This window comes from Grus americana, chromosome 6 (genome assembly GCF_028858705.1).
Source record: "Grus americana isolate bGruAme1 chromosome 6, bGruAme1.mat, whole genome shotgun sequence".
Lineage (NCBI taxonomy): Eukaryota > Metazoa > Chordata > Aves > Gruiformes > Gruidae > Grus > Grus americana.
The window spans coordinates 30,722,887-30,745,937 of record NC_072857.1 but is presented as its reverse complement, the minus strand read 5'-3'; the positions used below and the strand labels follow the sequence as shown (position 1 = coordinate 30,745,937).

Below are 23,051 nucleotides of genomic sequence, written 5' to 3'. Positions count from 1 at the left end.
CAGATCCGAAACACAGCACCATATGGGCTGCTATGAAGAAAGTTAACTCCATCCCAGTCAGGCTCAGTATGCTTGCTTACTTTTTAATGTAGTACTGAAAAAAGCATTATCAAAAGAACAAAGTACTATTGCAAGATCTTAGGAACAGAGTTTTCTTGTTTAAAAATGTTTTCTTGCATGTGCAGATGTGATGTTTTCATTAGTATCATGGGCACTTCTAAAACAGTTCGAAAAGACCCTAAGTATGTGCTGAAGTTCATTTTTCTCTGAAAAATATCTCAAAACAATTGTTCAAGTTTATGGAATTCAGTAGCACTTAAGTGCTTTTCTGAATAGGGGCCGCACATTCAAGCTGACTCTGTCCTGCAAGAACAATTCTGAAGAAAGATCTGATGTTCACACTGGGCAAATTATCTCAGAAATGGGTAGTTTTGTAATTACCTATAGAATGCATCGTGTTACTGTCTTGTTAAATATGTAATTTTGTGCCTTTAAAATAATCAACTCTACAAGTTTTCTGAGATGGAATTATTTGCATTTATCATGAGACTAGACAGAGAAAATGCTTTTAAAATTAAAACATCAAGAATTAGAATTATGTGATTATACTAGGAAATTGAAAAAATCTGAAGTAGGAATGAAATCTTGGTTCACTTCTGAAAAAAAAAAAATTAGTGAATCACTTTACTGTCAGTGTCCCTGTTCTTCCATGCAACACTTCGTTTTTATCATGTACGCTGCTGTCAATGAAAAATAACTGGCAGCTAAGTGACACAAAGAGCTCAAGAAGTAATTCAGATTGGATTTCACTGATGACTTTGATCAATATCAAAGTCTGAAACTGAAAGCAGGTTGAGCTTTCACAGAATTTTCTGAGGAAATCATCAAGGTTAAAGGAGACTCTTGAGTTCTTGAAGAGATTCTTTATTTTTAGAATGTTTGGACTGCTCTGTTGTTTCCGCTGGTCCTTCTTTATTCCACTTCTGTTAATACTAAGATGGATAAGCATTTGTTCCTGGTGGTGAAAAGCATCGCAAAGACTTTGGTGAATGTATAGCAGTGTGACTGGTTTGGATGTAAGAGTTTGAGGTGACCGTATTCAAATCTCTTACTGGATTTGTCAGTCGATGCTGTCCAATTCCAGGAGAGAAATGACATTATGGGATTTGGTTGGTCACATGGTAAGCACAGTGAAACTGAAACTCCAGTGTCTTCTTAAAAGGTGTTATGCAATTTCTCATGGCTTTTCAATACTGAAGCACTGTTTTGAATGAAGGTTTCCTTGAATGATGGGAAAGAGTGAACACATTAATAAAAAAGCAGCCTACAGTGAAGGCAGGACAGAATTGTCCCCCTCCGGTATGGTCTGAAATGGTTCATGCTATAAAGTTTCACGATCAGAGCAAGTAGTTTTTCTTTGCCAGTGATAGTTTGTATTTTTGTTCTCTCTATGAACCATGCACTCAGAGCAGGTTGGAAGAATTGTGGATATCTTTTATCCTCAGCAGCAGAGGAACAAACACCTTCTCTGAGGGCAGTAGGATGGAGTGTGTGTTGTGGTAGAATGGGGGACCGAGGCAGTAATTTGTGCCCTGGCCAAAAGCAGGGTGTATGTGGGGATAAAGTGGTGAAAGGGTTCTTGTATTTTTCCTCCAGCTTCACACATCAGGCAGTTTAAAAAGAGCCAAAGCATTCCATGTTTGCTGTGCTCGGATTGTGAGCAAGGTGGCTAGACTGTCTGGTCTCAGTTAATGAGTAGAACCCCTGGAAAAATAATGATGGATAAAGTTCAGCTCTTGGAACAACTCTACCTGTGTCAATATTATTAGGAACTCTGCATATTTAAGGAAGACAGCCAGTGGAGCTGAATCTCGTCCTGCCTAAATTACTTCTCATACATGAGGGTTTTTTGGTTTTTTCATTGTTGGAGAAGAAAATCCAAATATTGAGCAACTATAGAGCCATCTCTCTTCAGCCAAGATCCTTGGTTCTATGGATGCCAGCAATAGAGCTCTGTTAACCACAGAATCTAGTTGTAGCTCACATCTGCTGCCTGCAGAGCCAGCCCTGCATGTTTTGGTATGTGGCTAAATTGAAGATGTGAATTTGTGGCAGTTCTGACTGTGTTGTTTTGTCAACGGTAAGAAATCTGAATGACTGCCAGAACTGCTCTTTGTGAATGAAGATGATAACTTTATGCATGGCTCCATGAAAACATAGACAGACATTTAAAAAAAGACTAGCTGTTCAGGAATCACCTTTGCCTTTACTTGGGGCGGCTCTAGAAGAGTAAAGGAAAGGCATGACTGATACAGGGCCTTACTTGACAACAGACACTGTGGTCAGCTCTTCTGTGACTGCACAAGCCACAGTAACTTCCTGCCTTGATAAGCTGAACTTTGCTTATCCCAAATTTTACTGTGATTTGGGCTCTCTGGGGAAGGATAACTGGCTCATAGGGAATTCATTTAGTTTTTTGGAGAAGCCTCGATCAGCAGATGTTTGAGAAATGTTTCAGTTATGATGAAGTAACTCCACCCGCCCCAACAAAACCCCTGTTTGATTGGAAAATTCCTAGCCAGCCCAGTTTATTGTCTGCCAGTTCTTACTGCTTACAGGATGGTTAGAGCAAGCTGAGATGCTGAGAATTTGGCTTGCTCAGTGCTATAACTCTGTTAACTGGCACTGTTTCTTTGGTAGTGCCTTCACGCAATATATAGGAGCTTGTAAGTGTTATTGCAATGTTGCTAATTAACTGCAGTGGGAAGAGAGATTTAGCGGTTAGGGCAATTTTGAAGTTCCCATACAAAATGTGCTTTTCTGTGCACTTATCTGAAATGTGCTGGTATCCACGTTTGCCAAGAAATGTGGGTATGGTATCCTTTAGCACGCTGACAGTTTCAACAGGTAGGGCATTGCTGGTAACTGGAAATGAGACCTTAATTTGATTCTTTTGAACACTAGATTCTGTGGAGCAAATAATATGTTACTTTATCCTATAAAGCTATGTTAAATATTCCGTTGCAGAAATTCTGGCCAGATGCAAAGTAAAGGTCTGTCTGATGTGCCACAGATTTTATCAATTCATCGATTGTGGCATGCCAAAGGTTGCGTCCAGTGAATGGGCAAAACTGGATGAGCTCAGAAATGCTGTAGAGTATGTATCTGTTCTGTACAGTGTAACTGATCTTACCTGTCTTCGAGAAAAGTACCCTCAAAATAAAACATACATATATTTTCTTTAAAATGTTCCTCAGCAGATGAACAAAATACCTTCTTTTTATTCTGTTTATAAAATTACTCCATTTGTTGTCCACATGTTGTGTTCATTTCCATGGCTAGTCAAACAGCTTGCTTTATCAGGATTGCCCTTGCCAAGTTAAGAAATCTGTATTTTTTTTTTTAAAAGCCCCTGACTAAACAAGGGCCTCAGCTCATGCATGTCAGGCAACACTTCATATGCTGTTGCCCTTCAGAAGCAGAAAAGTTTTTTGGCATTGTCTCCTGACTATTGGGGTGGGTGTGGGAGTGGAGACTGGTTAAGGTGCCTTTGTATATTTTTGGCAGTATCCAGTCTGCATTGATTAACTGTACTTTGACAATTAGTTTTGATGTACCTCGCTAGTGTGGGTTTCAGCTGAAAAGAATAATAGGTTTCTTGGTTTTTTCTCTAAAAAAGTGCAGTTCAAAGTCCAGTAAATACTGTAATAGCCACTTATTTTAATGTGTAATACCAATTAGGCTGAAGGACTGTATGGACAATAAGTAATTATAGGTTAACTTATTTATATGCTGCTGCTGTTGTTGTTGTTTCCAGGAATACCTTTTGTTAACAGAGGAAATCAGCTTTTTCCTTATCGGTAGGAAGGTGGGGGAGGAGAGGAAGGCTAGCATTTGTTGTAAGTCTCAGAATACCAAAATGTCAGTGGTATTGCTTCCAGTATAGTGTGTGACTCTATGGGTGCTATTAACATGGGAACGCTGCTGGGCCTGTGTCTATTTACTGTGGGCATACATCAGGTCATTTTAATGGAAGAACTTGTAAGCATTTTTCTAGAGTTTTTATGTACATACATTTTGTGTGTGTGTACATATATATATTAAAAAAAAATTCAAATACTGTTCAAGGAAAAACTTGCATCTTCTTCAAAGGACCTGTATGGGGTGACTCGGTCTTAGAAAATGAAAGGCTGCATTTAATTTCAGTGTTCAGTTTTGGAAGGTTCAGACTTCTCTGGCACATTTAAATCAAGTACTTACCTTCAAGCATATGCATAACCTCACTGACTCATAAAGTATGCTTTGAACATATGTTAGTCACCTGAGGCTTACCTGCATAAGGCTTCTTTAGGTCTGTCTTGCCTCCAGTTGAGTATCTGGCTTTATCAGTTTTCATCAAAAGCAGTTTACTTCATGGAGCTCTTTGAGAGCTCTGGTAGAGTTCTTCCCTTCCCCAAGCTCACCATAACCTTGCCAATTGATCATCATGCGTGCTCTGCTTTCCTGTGCGCTTGGCCAGGGCAGCTCTGGCAACTGTGTTCAGAATGCCACTGCCCAGAGGCTCCTTCTCTGTCTGCAGCCGGGGCAGGGGGGCTGTGCCGTCCTGACCTGTGCGACCAGCAAGCAGCTGGTTAAAGTCCATGTAGCTCCTTGAATTCCAAGGAGTTGCTTCGACCTGTATTTGTTGAGAATCAGCCCTGCACTTCTAGCAATGGTAAACTGGCTCTTCAAAGATGCCTAACCTAGGGAGAACAAAAGATGGTGTGGACTTAGAACACTTGATAGAAAGAAGGCTGAAATGTGAATAGCTCCAGGACTTTATTTGAACTTGACATTTATTCCACAATTATGAAAATTTACTACTGTACCAGTCTGCTGGTAGAAGTTTGATTCCTTGTAATAATTTTATTTCTTAACATCTAAAACAAGTGTGAATTTGAACACTTCCTGACATTCACTTTTGTCCCTCTGTTCTTACTGTTTAGAGAAAACACTGTGATTTAGGCAAGGTATGCTACTACATTACATACTTTTCTGTTAGCATTCCCATGCCATAGTCTTCCAGCAGGCCACATCTGGGCAATCACAGAAGCAAATTACTGACACTGTCTCTTGGCATGCCATTCTGAGCTGAAACAGGAGCCAACATAAATGACTTTTAATGACTGAAGCCCCTGGCAAGAATGACGTGGAAGATAATACCTAGTTTGCAATAACTGAAAGTTAACTTTTTAAAGTTTTGTAGGGGGTTCATGCAAATGTAGAGTTTGAGTAGATTGTATTTTACTGTTTTACTGTTTCAGTATGTTTGGCAAGATTCCTTCAGACACTTGAGGAAGAGCAAGATGCTAATGTTTATTTTGGCAAGCGTTGCTGTGGAAAGTGAGTTTTCTTAGTCTGAAATTTTCCTTCTAGATCCCCTATCCCTCCCTCCTGCATATCAGAGAGGACCATTTTACTGGCCACAGCTAAATCCAGCTATTCTGAACTGGGCTCAGCTCTACTAGTGAGATACATATAGTAAACCTGGAAATTTTGAATGTCTTCAGTTTATCAGAGCGATGCTCTTCAGATGGTCTTCTAGCATGCCAGCCAGCAGAATGTAGGCTCTAGGCTCTCAGCAGTGATTTTGTTGGAGAGTGGGGAGGATATAGAGCCCCTGGGTACAGTCCCTAAAGTGGAGAGCATTGGGAGCCAAGCAAGTTGCTGCTTCATCCTGAGCAGCCACTGGCAGCTGTGGTATTGATGGAGTAGTGCTGGGATTCTTGCCTTTGCTGGCTCTCTTAGGAAACTAATAGGTGAGTTTGAGGGGAAGATGAAAAATTTAGATAAATTCCCTTTCTCTTCTTAAGAGTGGCCCAGGGGTTAAAGCATACTTCTAGTGTAGTACAGGCTGGTTTAGAACAGGCGCTAGATCTTCAGTATCTGTAGGCTGGAGACATTCCCTTGTCACTGGGAATGAGTATTTTAGTCTCTTCCATTTAAGCTGTTTCATTTTGTTTAAATAAACATTTAGTGGATGGATTTATAGGACAGGATTCCTCATTCTTTCAGAAGTTCTGATTTTAATGAATTGATGACTTCCTGCTCTGAAATTAAAAATTATTGGGAGACTTCCTGGCTTATTTCAGCATTTTAGTATTTTTTGTAGTTCAGTATAGCTTCTTAATGTGGAGTAGAGTTTCAGTGCCATTGGTGAGTGTTTCTTAAGTAAAAGAGTGGTATAAATTGCAGGGTTGAAAAGAAGAGCAATGGGAAGCACTGTCACCTCAGTTTTGAACTAAATATGCATTCAACCACTCGCATCCTTTCAGTGATATCCTTGATAGTTGTTCAGGTTGAATCAGATCATGTACCTCAACCGGGACACAAACCCAAATGGATGGAGAGTTCAAACCCATGATGATATGTATACCAAATGAGATGGGAAACTGTTGGCTTCAGATTACTGGCACTCTGCTTCAAATGGCAACAGGCGTGGAACTTCAGAGAGGCTCTGGCTGGAAAAGAAATGTTTGGCTACTAATCAGTATGGTAAAGAGGATGTGAGGAATTTTCAGAGGTTGTGCCTAAGTCACTTGGCTGTTCGCTAGGAAGCAGCTCTTATATCGTGTCAATACCTTTTGTAGAAAGGCCTGGTACTGTGCAACAAGACTCCCTCCCAGAAATGCGATATTTTTTGAATCTGACTTTCTGGGTTTTATTTAAGAAACATACTGTTACGTGTGTTTTGGGGATGTTTTTCAGTGTTTAGAATGCTATTTTTTAAAATAATTGTGCATATTATTTTATTTTCAAATTTATTTTAGTTAAAGTATGATTATTTCGTAATGCATTCTATTATATTTATAGTTACCACCCACTGAACTACTACTGAACTGACTAGAATGTGTTCTTAGAACACTCCAAGTTAACTAAACTTTTGGCATCCAGTATTTAGCAAAGACTTGATTAGATTTTCTATAGTAGGCTATTTCATGACTTCATAGAGTTTGAACACCTCTTCATCCTTACTATCTCTTCTAAACAAAGATGGAGGATGGGAGATTGATCTGCCTTGTAGCTTTATCTCTGTTTTTGCCAGTAGTATGATATAATCTTTTATTTTTAATTCATGATATCATTAGAACTACCATGATTGAATTTAAATGCAACTTAATACAAGGTTGTCAAACAACAGAGAAGAGAAAGTGAATAGTAGTGACAACTTTACAGGTCTCTGGACTTTTAATCGCTTGCCCACCATGCAACGAGATTGAGGATCACTCATCCTAAGCTCATTGCCACCCTAGAGTAGTTGACTGCCTTCCTCTGGACTCTGTAAATGGATCATAATAGGCCACACAAAATTAATCTGGATATTTGTATTGTGTGTATTTTTAATGCACAGGTGCAAAATTTGAGGTAATGAATCAAAGATCTTTTTTGGATGGAAGCCAAGTAGCCATCCAAGGAAGGAGTAGTGTTCATGTGGCACGGAAGCAAATAATTGTTTACTAAGTATGTTAAGTACAGAAGCTGAGTGCTGGTGTAAGAATGTGTATTGCTATGGAATATATGTATGCGTCATTAGAAGAACACCAACTTTATTCCAATAAGAGGGTTGCTGGACAGGGGAAGTTAATGTGTTTTCCAGTGAAACTTAATGATGCTATGATGATTCTTTGGCAGACACTTAAAAAAATTAATGAATTGCTCAGAAGTGCAAGAAAAGATCAGCAAAATGTTACCATTTACTACCTTTTTTTATCATTATTGCAAATGTAGGCATATATTTTGCAGCTGTCTGGGTTCAGTTGTTCTGAATTTTCTCCCCTTGTGAGCCAGAGGCTATGAGAATCACTTTGATTTATTTCGCTGCAATGTAATGCCACTTAGACTGTATTTAAGCTTGAACAGTATTTGCTGTGTAAAGGCTGATTCTGAAGGTACCAAAATCTAGACTTTCTTAGGTTTTTTTTTTTTTAAATTGATCTCTGTTACTCAGATGCAGGATGGTGTTAATGACCTAATGTCGTTGTTTAACCACAGCCAGCAGCTAAGCACCATACAGCCACTTGCTCGCTCCTCCCCTGCCCCACAGTGGGATGGGGGAGAGAACTGGAAGGGTAGAAGTGAGGAATTATTCATTATTATATTTTTCTATTTGCTGTAGTCTAGTGTCTAAAGATAATCATACCTGTTGCTAATCTCAAGATAGTAAAGACAAGCGTCTAAATCTCATGCTATCTCTAGTAGTTTTGCAACCAAGTGGCAGGGTTTTGTGCACAACTAAGGATGCTAATTTTTGTAACTAACAATCATATACGCACTAATCTTTGACCTTTGATCTAATAAGGTGGTTTTTTTCCTTCTGCTATTTAAATAAAATCTGAGTGAAGACCAGAAGAATTCCTTTCTGAAAGGTTTGAATTTTGGGATCACACTTTTGCAGTTTTGTCAGTCTTTCTGATACAAAAATCTTAACTTAAAACTGCATCAGAAAAGGTGTGTTCATCGCAGCCTTCATCTGCAATTCTCTGGTAGCATCTCCTTATAATAAAAGCCAAAATCAAATGTGCAATGGAGACCATGTGTATCTGATTCTGCTGGTTTTGTCTTTACCTAGGGCATGTGGAAGTCTGCAGACAAGACAGGGTAATATAGTATACATGGATAAATAGGAATCCCATTTCAAAATGAAATGTAATTCTGTAGAGGAAGTAGAAGTTTAGAAGATGAAAGCATAGTGCAGGCTGCTACAATCTCATTAGATACTTAACATTTACGTCTTATTTTTTTGAAGTTGGCTAATCTAAATTTGTGATTGTTTTGTTCTGCCTGTACCTTGCATGTTAGCTTTTTGGAGCTGGGGATTTTGACTGACCTATTTGGAAATGAATAAATAATCCTTAATTTAAAAAAAAAATCCACATTCTAGTATTGATCTACTTTATGAAGGTATTTGAGTGACAAAATTGTAAACTCCGGTTGCTCTATTAACAGTGAAAGCTTACTCAGTGACTGAGTGTGTCTAGTCTTGCTTAGTAGGGCTGATAAACTTATCAGTGGTAGGGCCATGTATCTATCCCCTGCCTTTTGTTGCTGTACTGTCACCCAAAGTATCTGTAGTCATGGGGTTGCCCGACTTGTAAAAGGGAAGGGGAGAGCACTGCAAAAGAACCTGGCAGAGGGGTTTTTGGGGTGCTGAGTGAAACTTTGAAAAGGTTAATCATGGGATGTTTAAAAGAAATGAGCACAGGGAAAGAAAGAACTGGGTTAGTACAAGGTGCAGCAGATGACTGCAGAAGCAGATAGGGATTTGAGAAGCCTTGGTTGGGGTCCAGTCAGACCTGGGATTCCTGTTGTGCTGGTACGAGGGGGAGCATTATAAAAGGAAACAGTTGCAGTAGGCAGATGAGGAAATATGTCCTTTTGGGGGTGTAGGAGACTATTAATCCATAAATCTAGAGATGGAAAACCCTTCCAACACTGGGTTATTCTAGGCTGCTTCATGGGAATTTTCTGTTCCCCATTGCCAAAGATAAGTTGTATCTTCGCATGTCAGAAATGGTGGAACAGCTGTCACGCACAATCTTCTCCACTCTGATAGAGCTTACTGCCTGGGTATTTTCACAAATCCTATCTTTCTGACAACATTTATGCTTTCATAAACTCCTTTCCCCTATCTGCGTTATTTGCAAGGAGATTCTTTTTCATTTTTTTGGAGGGTAGCATGTTTCTTCTTTTTCCAATACTGTTTCAAAGTCTGAAATTTAAATGTGCCAGGTAGTAATTGCCAGGTTTTGCAGTCAGGGCAGGACACAGACTTGGTCTTGTGATTCTCTGATGCTTGAGATACAGGCAATCCCACCCATGCAAAGTGTTGTAGAAAATGTGTTTGTCAACTGTTGCCCAAGGCCTGTGTAGCTGGAAGGTGTCTGCGAGCCAAACACCTCTGAAGGTGGTACTAGTGGAAAGGTGGGAGGTGTTCTTTGGAGGTCGAACACAGCAGCAGTGGGATTTCAGATCTGCTTACAGACAGAAAGGGATCTTCTGTAAAGGCTGGGTGAGCAGCCACATACTGAAGTCTGTAACAGGTGAGCCCTGGCATATTTTGCTGGAGTGGTTACAGGATGTTCCTAACTGTCTGCCCCACTGGACATTGCTGCTTGCACCAGCACCTTGGCTGCCCTAGTTCAGTTTCATGTTAGCTTAAACCTGTGTAGAGGAATTGCTTCATTTGGTAGGGGAGAGAGGTAAGGCTCTGCCAAACTTAATCCTATCTTCTCTGCAACATTCCCTTGAAGTGCCTCTACTATATTTTCTTTTTGTTGTATTAAAATGGTTCATTTTAGAAGGAAAGTAAAATGTCTCTTTTGGATGTAATAGGTATAGAAATAACACCCTTCCATCAGTATTTGAGGTCAGGACGTAACAAGCAACTGAGAGTAATCTCCTATTCTAGGTAACGCATTTGGAAATTGGTATCGGAAATTAATGACCTGTTTATATAAGGCATTCTATAGTATTTCTTTCTTTCATTCCTTTTTCATGGAAATCCTGTTAGTATGACATGCAGTGACATTTCAGGAGCACAAATACAAGCGAGAGGTGTGAAGAAAGACAAAGCATGTAAGCTGACGTTCAACCTCTAATATACGGTCTGTTTTGTTCATTATAAATTTCGTGCTTGTGTTAACTTAATCCTAGCCATGGCAGAAGATCTTCTGTAAAAGATCTTTGTCCAAATGTGTGGGGTTTTTGTGCGTGTGCTGCTAGTGACGTGCAAAGCACTGTTCTCCCCTGGCTTTAGGGCTCAGTTGAGGGCTGTATTCTGATGTTCCACAGCTCAGGCAGAAAGAGACTTCTCTGAATAGTTCAGGGTGAGTGTGTAGCAGCTCAAATTTAGATCCAAGCCTGGAGCTAAAGCTTCTAAACTTCAGTGGGACTATTTTGTTCATAAAATTATTTATGTGCTATAATCTTTTATCCCAGGATTAGAAATGCAGTAATTGTTCAATACAGAGATTAAAATATCATCAGAGGAAAAATACCAGTTAATTCAATAAATCAGTTTGTGCTACAATGAGAAAATTAAATTGATTAACTATTAAGTATAGCTGTAAAGGATATTTTTAAAAATTAGTGCTACACTGACATTTTCCTTTTAATGTATCATTTGTATTTTATGTAGCACGCAGTGCTGGCCTGAGTTATATAAATGAGCAAGTGTTTTATGCAGGTTATTTCTATTATCTGTCCTTGGAGAAGGTGAATGAAAAATAGCTCCAACTTAGTTTTAGCATCTTCACTTTGACAGCTGTAATATGCATATTAATGAAGAGTCTGAAGTGTAGAGGAATGAGTCCATTTGTAAAAGCTGGTGTGCTCTTAGTTCTTGATCTTAAAAAGGGAGAGGGGGGAAAAAGGGAGAAAGAGAGAAACCAGGGATATGTTTTCTGTGGCTTGCCAAATCTTCTTGAAACAGCTTGCAGTTGCAAGCTAGCTGAATCAGCACCACATACATCAGTGGAAGACTGTAATCATAGTAATACCTGGAGCGTACAGCAAAAGTCAAATGTGGCAAGGTGTTGTATGGAGTTTTTATGTCTAGTTTTAAACTGAGTCAGAGTATTGCTACGAAGAGTAAATTTGGCTAAGTGCGGTAGTAGGGTTTAATCAGCATATTGAATTTAAATTTGAAAAATTAGCTAGTATCTTTGAAGCAACATAAATGGAGAGGTGTGGGACTTACACAAAGTACAATTATTGGGACTAATTTGCTTCATACAAGATACAGTTTTAAAATGTATAGTTTTGGTACAAAATTAGTAAAATATATGCTGAAAAAGCAGAACCTGAAGATTTCAGGTCACAAAGATCTTTTCCCATTTTCTGTATTGGTTTTTATAAATTAATAGACTTTTAAAGCCAGAAGGGTTTGTTAGCTTTAATCAGTATTGTACTTGTTTCTGTGCTGTGTGTTGGTTCCTCAAGAACAGTTTTTTCCCTAATTTTTTTTAATGTTGTTATAAGGTGTTGGATCAGATTAAGTGTATTTAAATTAGTATGCAAGAGGGCAGGCTTGCATCAGTTGTATGTAACATTACAAAAGCTGCTGAATAGTAGATATAAGGGCGAACTAGTCAAATTCCTTAACTATTCCTTAACACACGATTATCTATTAAACAGAGAATAATATCCATCCAGTATGGTTTTGATGTCACTAGGTAGAAGGCATGCTTTTCTGAAAAGCAGTAAGGGAGATGAAGACTTACACAGTAATTTTAGAACTAAGTTTTCCAGTCTGCATGGGAAATTTGATGACCTGTATCTCATGTTCTGTGCCCATTTGGCATGAGAAATACTGACAGCAAAAGACAAGTAGTACATAAAAAATGCTATATAAATGCTACAGACTACAGTAATTTCTCAACACTTTCCTTTAGTTGTTGGAACACACTAAATATTTGAAATGGAGTTGCCCCAGGCTCCTGTTCTGTGTGATCTTCCTGCCTGCTCTGTCCAGATATTTTATAACTCTGCTTTTAGCCATCGGGTGGGTTTAACAAAGAAACTAATTTGAGCTCTTTCATCCTTCATTTAAGGAGAGGCAGAGGGGGGAACCTTCTGATCTGAGATACCAGCAGACAGTAAGGCATTCAGAGTGAAAGAGGGGCCCAGTTGCTAGGAAGAAGTCTTATAGTGAGACTTCAGCTCCGTGTCTTGGCAAAGTAGTGGAACCACTGACCAAAGACAGATATAAGGCATGTGAGTTTTAATAGACAGTGTCTGTTTGTCGTATAGTAAAATAGTGATGGCAGGAGGAAGCTTAATCATTTCCAGCATGTTTTTTAATAACAGGCAATGGAAAGGGTTACTTTTTTCTTCTGGCACCTTATTTTTGAGGCTTTCCCTAATTCATTGTTTCTTCTTCATCAGACCAAAACTCAAAAATTCATTCCTTTTTCTTCCTCCTATCATCTTTTTCCCATTTACCACAAAGTCACATTATTTTTGAAAATGCACTTCCTTGAATCTCATTTCTTTAATTAGAAAACAGATGCATACAAAAATTAATAACAAGATTTAAATGTGGATACTGTAATAGAAGCACGTAGTTTCTGGAGTTTGAACTTTTATGTTTCAAAGCAGGACTGAAGGGAGGATTGTTTAAGTGCATTAGAAGAGATTTAGAAGAATTGTGGGAGCTCTTCTGTCAGCCCACATAGCAAAGGGCTCAAATTCAGGAGGAAGTGTTTCAACTTAAAAACTTGGAGAGAACTAAGATTTCATGCTTATTTATGTACACCTATACCTTCTTATCAGTGTACAATAAAGATAAATTTGGTGACGAAACCAAGCTTCTGTTCCTTTTTGACTTAGTCTTTGCTGTAATTCTTTGTATGTGACAATTTTAAAATGTGAAGGATCAAGCCTGTTCCTTATTGATGTCTAAGGCAGTTGGTTTGGATGGAAGCAGGATTAGGCAACTGGACTCCCTTCCCTATGTTAACTCTTCATCATGTGGTATGGTGTCTCTCACGCAGCCACATAACTGGAAATAGAAAGCATATCGCAGGGTTCCTTAATCACATGCAAATTCCATTCATGTGCCCAAGTTTTCAGAGCAGGCTTGGAGACTTAACTGTACAGACCCTGTTAGTTTCAATAGAAGATGTGTGGATAAAACCTCTGAAGTTGTTTTGAACAAAAAACCCAAAACCAACCAAACAAAAAAACCAGAAAAAAAACCCCAGCCATGCAGCACTTGTCAGCCTAACCTCCTGGCACATTTAACTGTATTTTAAGACAGGATCTTCAGACAAATTTTCTGGCAGAAATTGAGGTTGCCGGTGAATGACAAAACAGGAGCTTTTGAGTTCATCTAAGGTATTCCTCCTCTTTAAAGCCTCAAAGGTATCAAATAATAAGGAATAGGGTCCAAAAGATATGGCTGGGAGAAGCATGATACCCCTTTTATCCAGATTCATAACTGTGAGGCATTTTTTAAATATTTTTGCAGAGCTAATCTGGGGAAAGTATGAAATTTGGACTAGCTTTGTTTTTTGGCAATATTGAGCACTGCTGTGCAGGTCATGAAGTGTTCTCATGTTTCTCTAACGCTTATAGGTAAGCACACGCAATTAGTCTTCGTAAGTGTAGCTTTGACAGGTTGGGATTAAAACCTCCAAATGAATCTTTAGTTTTGTGTTGTTTTTTCTCCTTTCACAGATAATAGTCTCACCTGAAGAGAGATGGCAGAAATCAATTCTCCTGTAAATATCAAGGAAAAGGTAAGTTCAAGTAACAGTACAGCATAAACCATACTGACATTTGCATGCATATTTCATCCCTGCTCCTACAAACACTGTTCACATACTTTAATATGCATTGACTGTGCATAAAGTTAAGTACACAAGCAGATATTGATAGGATTAGTATATTAATCTTGTTTGGTGAGAAACCCTTTTGCTTTTCTGCAAAGAGACGAAGATTTGTCAGACAGACTTCTCTTATTCCTTTGTGATTTCTGTGCGTGCTGATGCTGTGGAGAATAGCACTTTGTGATGGTTGCTGCACGAAATACAACCTTTGAAGAAACATACCCTTTAGAAAATATTTTTTCTGGCCAAAAATGTTATACCTGTAATACTTAAGGGCAATTTCTAAAATTACAGGGCATGAAAAGAGTATAATTTTTTTTTTCCTGTGTAAGTAGCTCTGCTTTTAACAGCGTTCTAGGTGCTTGGGTATGTCCTCTCCATATCCTGGCTAGTGCTATACAGCCTCACCACCCTTTTAGGAGCAGTAAAGGACCTAAAGCTAATTAGTATACAAATATGAGGTAGGTCAGGAGATCTTTTGTAACTCCCAGGAGGTAGATTGTGAAGAAGCAATTTAACCCATAAATACTCCCTATCACCATAAATAGGAAACCAGGACCTTTGTCAAAGAATAGGAAAAAAGAAGAGAGAGAAGTGGGAAGACTGTAGGAATATAATGTGATAGGGTTGTATTTTAAAAGAAGCCAAGATTTTGAGAATTTTCCTGAATCATACTTTCTTATAAAATCAGGTTTTTTTCTAGTTCATGTTTGGGAAGAGAGAAGGAGCTTTGCATTTAGGAAGTTCAGAAAAGGCTAATGGGTTCCTTGATTTACAGCTTTATTAAGCCCAGTGGGGCTCTCTGATACAGATTTTAAGGCAGTGTGATAAATGTTAAAGGCCAGAATCCAGTTCTGTCAGTGAGCCCAAGTTTGTCCAGGTATCAGTGCAAAGTTCATTAGGCCCATTTGCTTCATGAAAGATGCACTAGGAGAAAAGATCAAGACTGACTAAATATCAAGGAAATATAGAACAGTGAGGGCAACGTGAAACTAAGAAATGTAGTCATCTTTCACTGTATCATAAGACCTGCCTGTGGCACATAGCACATCCTGCAGGGCAGCAGGCATGTGAAATATTCTCTTCTCTCTACGTCTATCAATGGAAAGGAAAAAAAAATTGTATATGATTCCTTGGATTATCTCTTTTCCTGAGCTGATAGAAAAAATATTCAGCAGAAAAAAGATTTGCTTAACTTCAGTTTTGCAATTCAGAACTTCAGTTTTGTAATTAGGTGGACCGATAACAAAGTAAAAATCATGTGGCATGAGGAATGAGTGCAAGATACTGTAAATTTGCCTTTCCAATCCAGAAAAGTCCCAAGAAGTGATAGATAACAAAGATGTAATACAACACACTACAGCATGACAGAGAAAAGAAATAGCCTTGAACTAGAGATCAGTAGTCAGATTTTTAGTTAACTTGCTGTTTTGCTTCTGAGTTCACAAATAATGAACTTTTTAGTCAGGTAATGTATTTCGCAGAACTGATCATGACTTAGTAGTTAATAGCTTAACGCATTTGGCTTATAAAGATTTGATGAACCATGACAATTACTGAGCCTGAAACTAGGTTTCCTCAAGTTTCCCATTGCTAATGATGTTTCCTGAAGGAACAGTTACAAACTGTTACCTGCCCACCAATACATGAATGAAACTGCTGAGGAAACAGCATAGCAAGTGACGATTTATACTAAGTAGTTCAGGTGGGAATGAGTTCCTGTTCAGACTGCTGTGTCCATCTTTCACTGCTTACTCTCTTTGCTTTCAAAAGGATGTAGGACCTTTTTGCTTTATATCCCCTCATGGGAAGCAATTCCTTACCTGATGCGCTGCCCAGGTGCCTGCTTTTTGAGTTGTTTTTCCTCATATTCATTGTTACTTCCCAAATCACTCATTGTGCTTGAGGATTTGCGTGTCAATATGAATCTCAGTGATGAGTATCTTCTGTAGTCTTTAATAACAGCACAGGCTTTAAATATTGAGTAGCGTGATGGATTTTGCAATAGAAAGTAATGTCGTCAAATCCTATCTCCTAGAGTCAGAGTGTGGGAAGGTAAATTACAAAATGCAGCTCAGTAAATCAATTGAAGTTCTGCCTATTTACTGTGTAGCTTGGATTTTTTATTAATATGGTCAGTTTTACAAGTGCAGGATTTTACAAATCATTATTTGTCTTTTGCTAGTTTAAGAATGAAGAACTGCAACTGGACTTTTATTCACATTAGATACCTGATATTCCAAGTCTGGTATCTGCTGGGAATATGTAAAATCAAATGTTTATGAGCCTATACATTTTAAAGCAGGAAAATACTTGGATCAATACTCTGTTATAAATTGTTCCTCTCTTTGTCCCTGTGTTTTCCACCAGTATTTAGTGCCACTAAATCCCTACGCCAAAGTGAAAAGCTAGGTTAACTGCAATTAACATTTTATTGCAAAAATCGCTGTTTCTTATTCTGGAAAATATAGACTAATAACCTACTAAATAAAGGCTTAGTGACTGAACAGCATAAACCTCATGAACTCTAGACGCATCAGCTGAGGAGCTAGCATGCTCAGTTTGTCATTTCACCTGAAGAAGTCTGTCTTATTTTAAAATGAGATTGCCATGGCATAGAACTTCCATTTGACATCTCATATTTGGTTTACAGCATGGTGGCTTTTTCTGTCAGTAACAAACTGAGTAACTCTAAAACAACTGAAGTTTTAGAACCCTCTGAGTAATGCACTAGAAATACAACGAAAGGGTTCAACAGATATGGCCTGCTGAGTTGGCTTTAATTATATTTGCACATAGACTGCTAAACATAAGACCTTCATTTGCACATTTGAAAAGCAAACATATTTACAGTGTCCTGGTTAAGAGAGTTCAAATCAAATCCCTTTCTCACTTAGAAAACGTACGGAGCAAGACACGGTACTGCTACACAACATTGAAGCAGTAAGATTAATATTTACTTTTACCCATCTTTTGGGAGGGAGTATTTCTGGGAAAAAAACCCCAAGATTTATAAATTTTATTACTTTTGCTGAGCTCCAGAAATCCATTCTCATCAACACAAATATAAGCCGGCCTTGTTAAAAGGAATAGAATAGAACAGAGTTTCTTCCCAGTTCTCCCTTTCTTCTACCTCAGTGCTTGCAGATCACAATATATTTAAGACTTTGATCCTGCTAAGACTTGGATGAAGCCAAAGGAGCTGTACATCTGCACACAAATACTTATTCTTCTAAGTTTCTGCGAAAGTAGAACACAAGTTTCTCCTTAAACTGAACTACTGACAAAAATGTAGTACAGAGCCCATGAAGTTTTGGCATAATGTTTGTTTTGTTTTAAATGGTGACTTCTCCCCATGTTCTCTCCATGATCAGCTTCTACTTATTCAAGGAATTAAGACCTCTGCCTCTGTTTTAAAGCTGAGGCAGACATTTTGGGCATTATGTTCACATGTGGGCTGTGTAAGACCCTCCTCCTAATTTGAATCATGAGAATGCTACTGTAGTACTGATACTTGTACAATTCATTCTTGGCGTTTCAGCTGAAATAGTTCATAAATTCAATAGGTTAAACATTCTATTTTATATATTATCTTCCCCCCTCACCGCCCCAAGAGGTTTACATAAATGTTGGCCTGCGATGTCAGGAAGGCTAATGGAAGTTTCCATAGTTGGCGGAGGCTCCTGCAGCTGTGATACTGTTGTGGGGAGCCAGGACTGTTCTGATTACCATATTTTCATGCATATAACCCACAGATTTTCTGGAGTAACACAAGTTCTGCATTTCAGCAGCCGCAAGGGTCGTTTTGTGCCTGCATAACTAGTACAAGGAGAAGTTTATCATCAGGATCTCTCTCAGGATGATTCTCTCTGCCTTGACCCTTGCTATAGTCTTCCTTCACTGTGCCATTCTCCCTCTTGCCTCTGATTATACTCATCTCTGTGCCTGAAAATACAGTATAACTAAGGACTTGTTTTCTAGTATCAGGATTTTCAGAGACTGAGAGTTATACATAGTTCAGATCATATGCACACAAGTTCACTGGATTAAGGGACAAAATGGGCCAAACTCATTGCTTAAATACAAAATAATTCCATAAAATTAATGGAGGTATTCAGGCATTAACCTAGTACACCACCAGAAGAGGTGCTGAGATTCAGAATGGCAAGGCCTCCAAAGAAGAAACAATTGGAGTGAGCAATACAAGTGATTTGTCTCCTGCAACAATTACACCCTCTTAGTTTAACAAGAGGAGAGTGAATATCAGGCACTTCCCAGGATAGCCATTAGCTCTGGCACGTGATTTTGGTTTTGATCCAAAGAAATATCAGGAATTGTTCAAACATCAGGACTTGCTGTTGGGCCTATCTTTTTTTTTTTTTTTTATTATTATTGTGTGTCTAAATTTGTTTGAACAAGTGAGATGTCAGCTGGAATTGGCAAAATGGCAAAAAAATTCTGATGAAAATCCTCCTCTTGGGGTTCCGTTAGGAGTGGAGTTTTGCTGAAGTTCTCCTGACAGGCTTGCTTTTTCATTTGTCATTTCAAGTGCCAGAGCTGTAGGAGCAGATGGGCAGGTTTGTTCCATAAACTGCAAGAAAGAAACTTTATTCAGATGTGTTTTGGGGGGGGTTTCACAGTTTTGTTTACATTACACCATAACTGCGGTTTTCATAAGCAATAGTCAGCATGCAACGAAAGCGTAGGATTCATGGTGGAAGTAGTGTATAAATTTAAAATCATACATTACAAAAGCAGATAGTTTCCAATCTATGATTTCAGTAGGTCTCCTTAAAGTTGACCTTACAGCTGTTCCTTGCCCATGTGTTGAAGTAGATGAACTTAGTCCAAAGACCAGCAAAGTTGATCAAAATGCAGTTGTGTCACTTGAGCCATTTAACTAGGCTAAAGATATTATAGATTCAGGTCTCTAACCAGTGCTGTCATTATTCAAGCTTTAACAGTTCTTACTGAGCCAAACTTTTTAATGTTCTTTCAGGATTTCTGAAATGTGTGGGTTTTCCATTTCATTAGTTTAACAATTTGGGGGACAGGGACGACACAATAAATTCATGATGATTGTGTAAAGTAGTTTACTGCAGCAAGTAGAATTTGTTTTGTGCTTGTTCGGGATAAATGATCTGAAGGTATCGGTGTGATAAACAGGTCATGTAGTGGAAAGAGGTGCAGACCTTATTTATCAAAGCTGTTATTTTGCTCACAGGGGATGTTAGTAATGCTTGTTCAGTATGTCATGATGAACTCAGTAAAGCTTCTGGAAAAATGTCTGTGATGTAGGAAATAGGCTCTTAATGCAGCAAAGTCAAATTGTATTTATGAAATATGTTTGTGTAGGAGTTTTCAAAACCTTAAATTCTGCCATGAAGTGCTTTTTAAAATGCATTTTCCTGCTTAATGTAGCCAGGACATCTGCTAATGCTAAATTCTTAGATTACAGAAACCAGCAGAGCTCTGCAGACAGCTCTCCTTCCCTGCTGCTCTTGCAGGATTTGCGTCAACCCCAATTTGGAGGTGTAATCTAGTTGAATGTGGTCTACATTGCTACCTCTCCTCAGTTGCAGTGGGTATATACGGTGTGTATGTGTAAATAAAGATTTGTTATTGACATGCAGTAAAAATAAATTAGGAAGATGTCTGTGTATTTGTTGATAACCATACTTCTAAATTAATTTAGCTCCTAAAATCTGTGATCTTAATATTTAGTATAAAGCGAAGTTAGATCTGCATCTGTGATCTTAATGTTTAGTATAAAGTGAAGGTTGATCTGCATTAGTGTTCCTAACCAAGCATAAGTAAGAATATTTCTAACTGAATAAGTGACCATAGTAGTAACTTCAAGGGGATTAGCACAGCTGTGTTCAGGGGTTTCAGAACAGCCGTGAGCTTTCAGTAAAGAAGTTTAATTTGTCACTGTGTCAGAAATACGTAAACAAATTCTCTGAACCCCGGATATGTTACTTATTCACCAGAAACATCCTCTTTGAGATGACGCCAAGGGGGAGCAGATGGAGTAGAGCAGAAAACAGGCAGCGATTGATTCCATGTTGTTACAGTTGCTTGGGAGCCATTTGAAACTTGACAGAGAACCTAACGGACTCAGAGGAATACACACCAATGTCAGCTTGGTTCTGGGTGCGGAGTAGGTAATCTGCTGTCACAGGTTTCAGGCAGGCTGTATTTCGTTTTGAGCTTGACTTGTCAGGAAAGTCTCATGAGATGGATGTTCATGAGAACTTCAAGAAAGATACCATGAGAGGTTGGAGTTTCAGTGTCCTCCTCTCCTGTGTGCCATGCTCCTCAAAAGTAACTTGTTACTGAATTTTCATTTTTTTTTCAGGTGAGCCAAAAATTTGCCTCAGAGTTGAGATTGCCTATAGTTTAACAGTAATTCTCAGAAAAATAGTCAAGTACATCTCATCAGTCCTTGGGTATTTTATTTTGGGGTAGAAACAGCTTATCTGAAGGGATGTGGAACCCTTTTCAATTTCGATATCACTTCTGGGCAGTCCTCAGCAATTTCTGTAAGAGACTGATAAAAACAACCTCATGTGGAATTCTGGTCCTGATGAGATGCAACCTGTCTCAAATTGCAGCAACTTTAACAGGGCTTGAGCAAGCATTTCAAGCTAAGTGTGTGCTTAAGATTTCAGCTCAGAAAATTAGTTAAAAGTCTTCTAAACTTTGAATTGACTTTAGCCTTATGTAGAAGCATAGCTAGGTCCACAGGAATTAAATGCATGCTGGATCGTGGGTTTAAGTGGAGGTGGACGTGGGTTCTGCCTTCAATGTTCTTGTGTACACACTTGTTTTCAAGATCACAGCTTTATATTTTAGATTTGTGATTGCTTTAAAATAACTTTTGTAAGCTGAAATTCTGAGCAAGTCGTCTTAGTAGTAAACAAAGAAATGTGTTTTCTGGTCAGGCTACAGGAGGGAAAGCCCAGGAATTTAACGACTGTCAGTGACAGCTTCTCAACTAATGCTGACATTAACAGCACAATTATCTGTGGTTTAGAAGGTATGTTAGTGAATTCTCTTTGTGTCCCAGAATGCTTGTCTAGCATCCAGATGATGACAGGCGTTCACTGGGAATCTACACTGGATAAAGACAGGATGATTCACAAAATTGTTAAAATAGTTGTCTTCCCTGTAGTCTGTCTGGTAATGTTCTTCCTATGATCAGGTTTCAGCAAGTAGGAAAAAACTGTTTTCTCCCACATACATGGAAATAAATCTAATAAAGTAGACTGCTGTGAGTTTGTTTTTGCAGACTGTTAGGTATTAATGCAGTATCGCTGCACATTAGGAGATTCTTTGGCTCTTGTACTTTTTTCATCCTTTAGGATGTTAAGTATTTTTAAAAAGGAATTTGTTGATAAGTCATAAAATACTGGATTATTCCACTTCCATCATCTGTTGCTTACACGTTGAGAAAATGGATGTTATTCGTAAGTTTGAGGACTGTAGAGATAAAAAGTAGTAATTATCTCCTGTCCTTGAATCACCCTGTCATACCTTTAATAAAAATGAGCTCTATATAGTTTTCTGGATTAGGAAGTGACTGACTTCTCTCAAGCAGCTGGAGACTTGTAAGCAGTTGAGGTGTATAGCTGTACTAGCAAAAGGGCTGTCTTATCACCTGAACTAGCAGGTGAACCAGAGAGGAGCCAGCATACCTGGGCTGCCTAGATCCAGCTCACATCCAGCCCTTTAATATACCTCCCACTTGTCATCTTGTATTTGTCAAGCATTCCTGGAGCTTTGCTGTGCCTCCATTCATCACAGTCTGTGATGTGTCTCGTATGACCTTCAGCTGTAGAAGTGCATTTGTGTTAGGCTTGTGCTGTCAGGAAGGTTGTCACCCCTCCCTTTGGCTTTTTCTTTAGTATTGGTATGTCCGTTTCCAGAAATATATGGGACACATTTTGCATGTGGGGATAGACCTGAGCTTCAAACACAGAAACCTACACATATTTTTGAAACCAGGGTGAAAGGACTAAAAGGTGGAATATCGGGGACCTCGAAATTTGCACTTCTAGGATAAGGCTGTCATATGGCCTGGTCTCCCTCAACATGCCTTGTCGTCTCCCAGATACACCATCAGGTTACATTTTGAGACTTGTAGCCATTTGTCAGTAATTTCTGGATGTCCAGAAATCACTAACTTTTTCATTGCCTATGTACAATAGTTCCAGTGTATTCTGGATGAAAACATCAATCAAACAGCGCATATGTTGGAGATCTGATGTCCGGCACACAGATCGGTCTGTCTTTGAAATTCCACAATAAATATGGTAATGTTATTCCGTTTTGTTCCTAAAAATTTCTAAGACAAAATTGTTTTTCAAACAAAACCTTTTGGGATTTTCCCTCTGTTGGAATTCTGAGTTTATATCTGCTTTTGTTGTTTCTGAGCAGAGCATTTTTTTTTCCTTAATATTAACATATCCTACCAGTTGAAAATTTTAGTTTTCATCTGTCTTATCCCAGATAAGTCACTGCAGAAATCTGGAAAGCAGAAACACTGACAACTTGTAGGTATCCTGGGTATCATAGGTACAAGGGAAGCAGAAAGAAAGTGCAAGCAACTTCTGATTAGGAATTTCCTAAGTCCTGGATGCTTTATTTTGCAATCTAATGTTCTTTTCCTCAGGATTTTTT

The 23,051-nt window shown here is 38.6% G+C and overlaps 1 protein-coding gene across 7 annotated transcripts in view; it reads left to right on the top strand.

The window, feature by feature from the left end:
- The window catches only part of SPATS2L (spermatogenesis associated serine rich 2 like), a 141,264-nt gene that overhangs the window by 83,246 nt on the left and 34,967 nt on the right, over window positions 1–23,051 (top strand). For 6 of the 7 annotated variants that reach the window (XM_054829362.1, XM_054829366.1, XM_054829365.1 and 3 more), the window contains one exon: window positions 14,218–14,279. In XM_054829362.1, the coding sequence (XP_054685337.1) occupies window positions 14,241–14,279 (39 nt within the window). In that variant the 5' untranslated portion in view covers window positions 14,218–14,240. Of the gene's footprint in view, window positions 1–14,217; window positions 14,280–22,621; window positions 22,685–23,051 lie in introns of those variants that run through there. The other variant, XM_054829368.1, reaches the window with a different exon arrangement.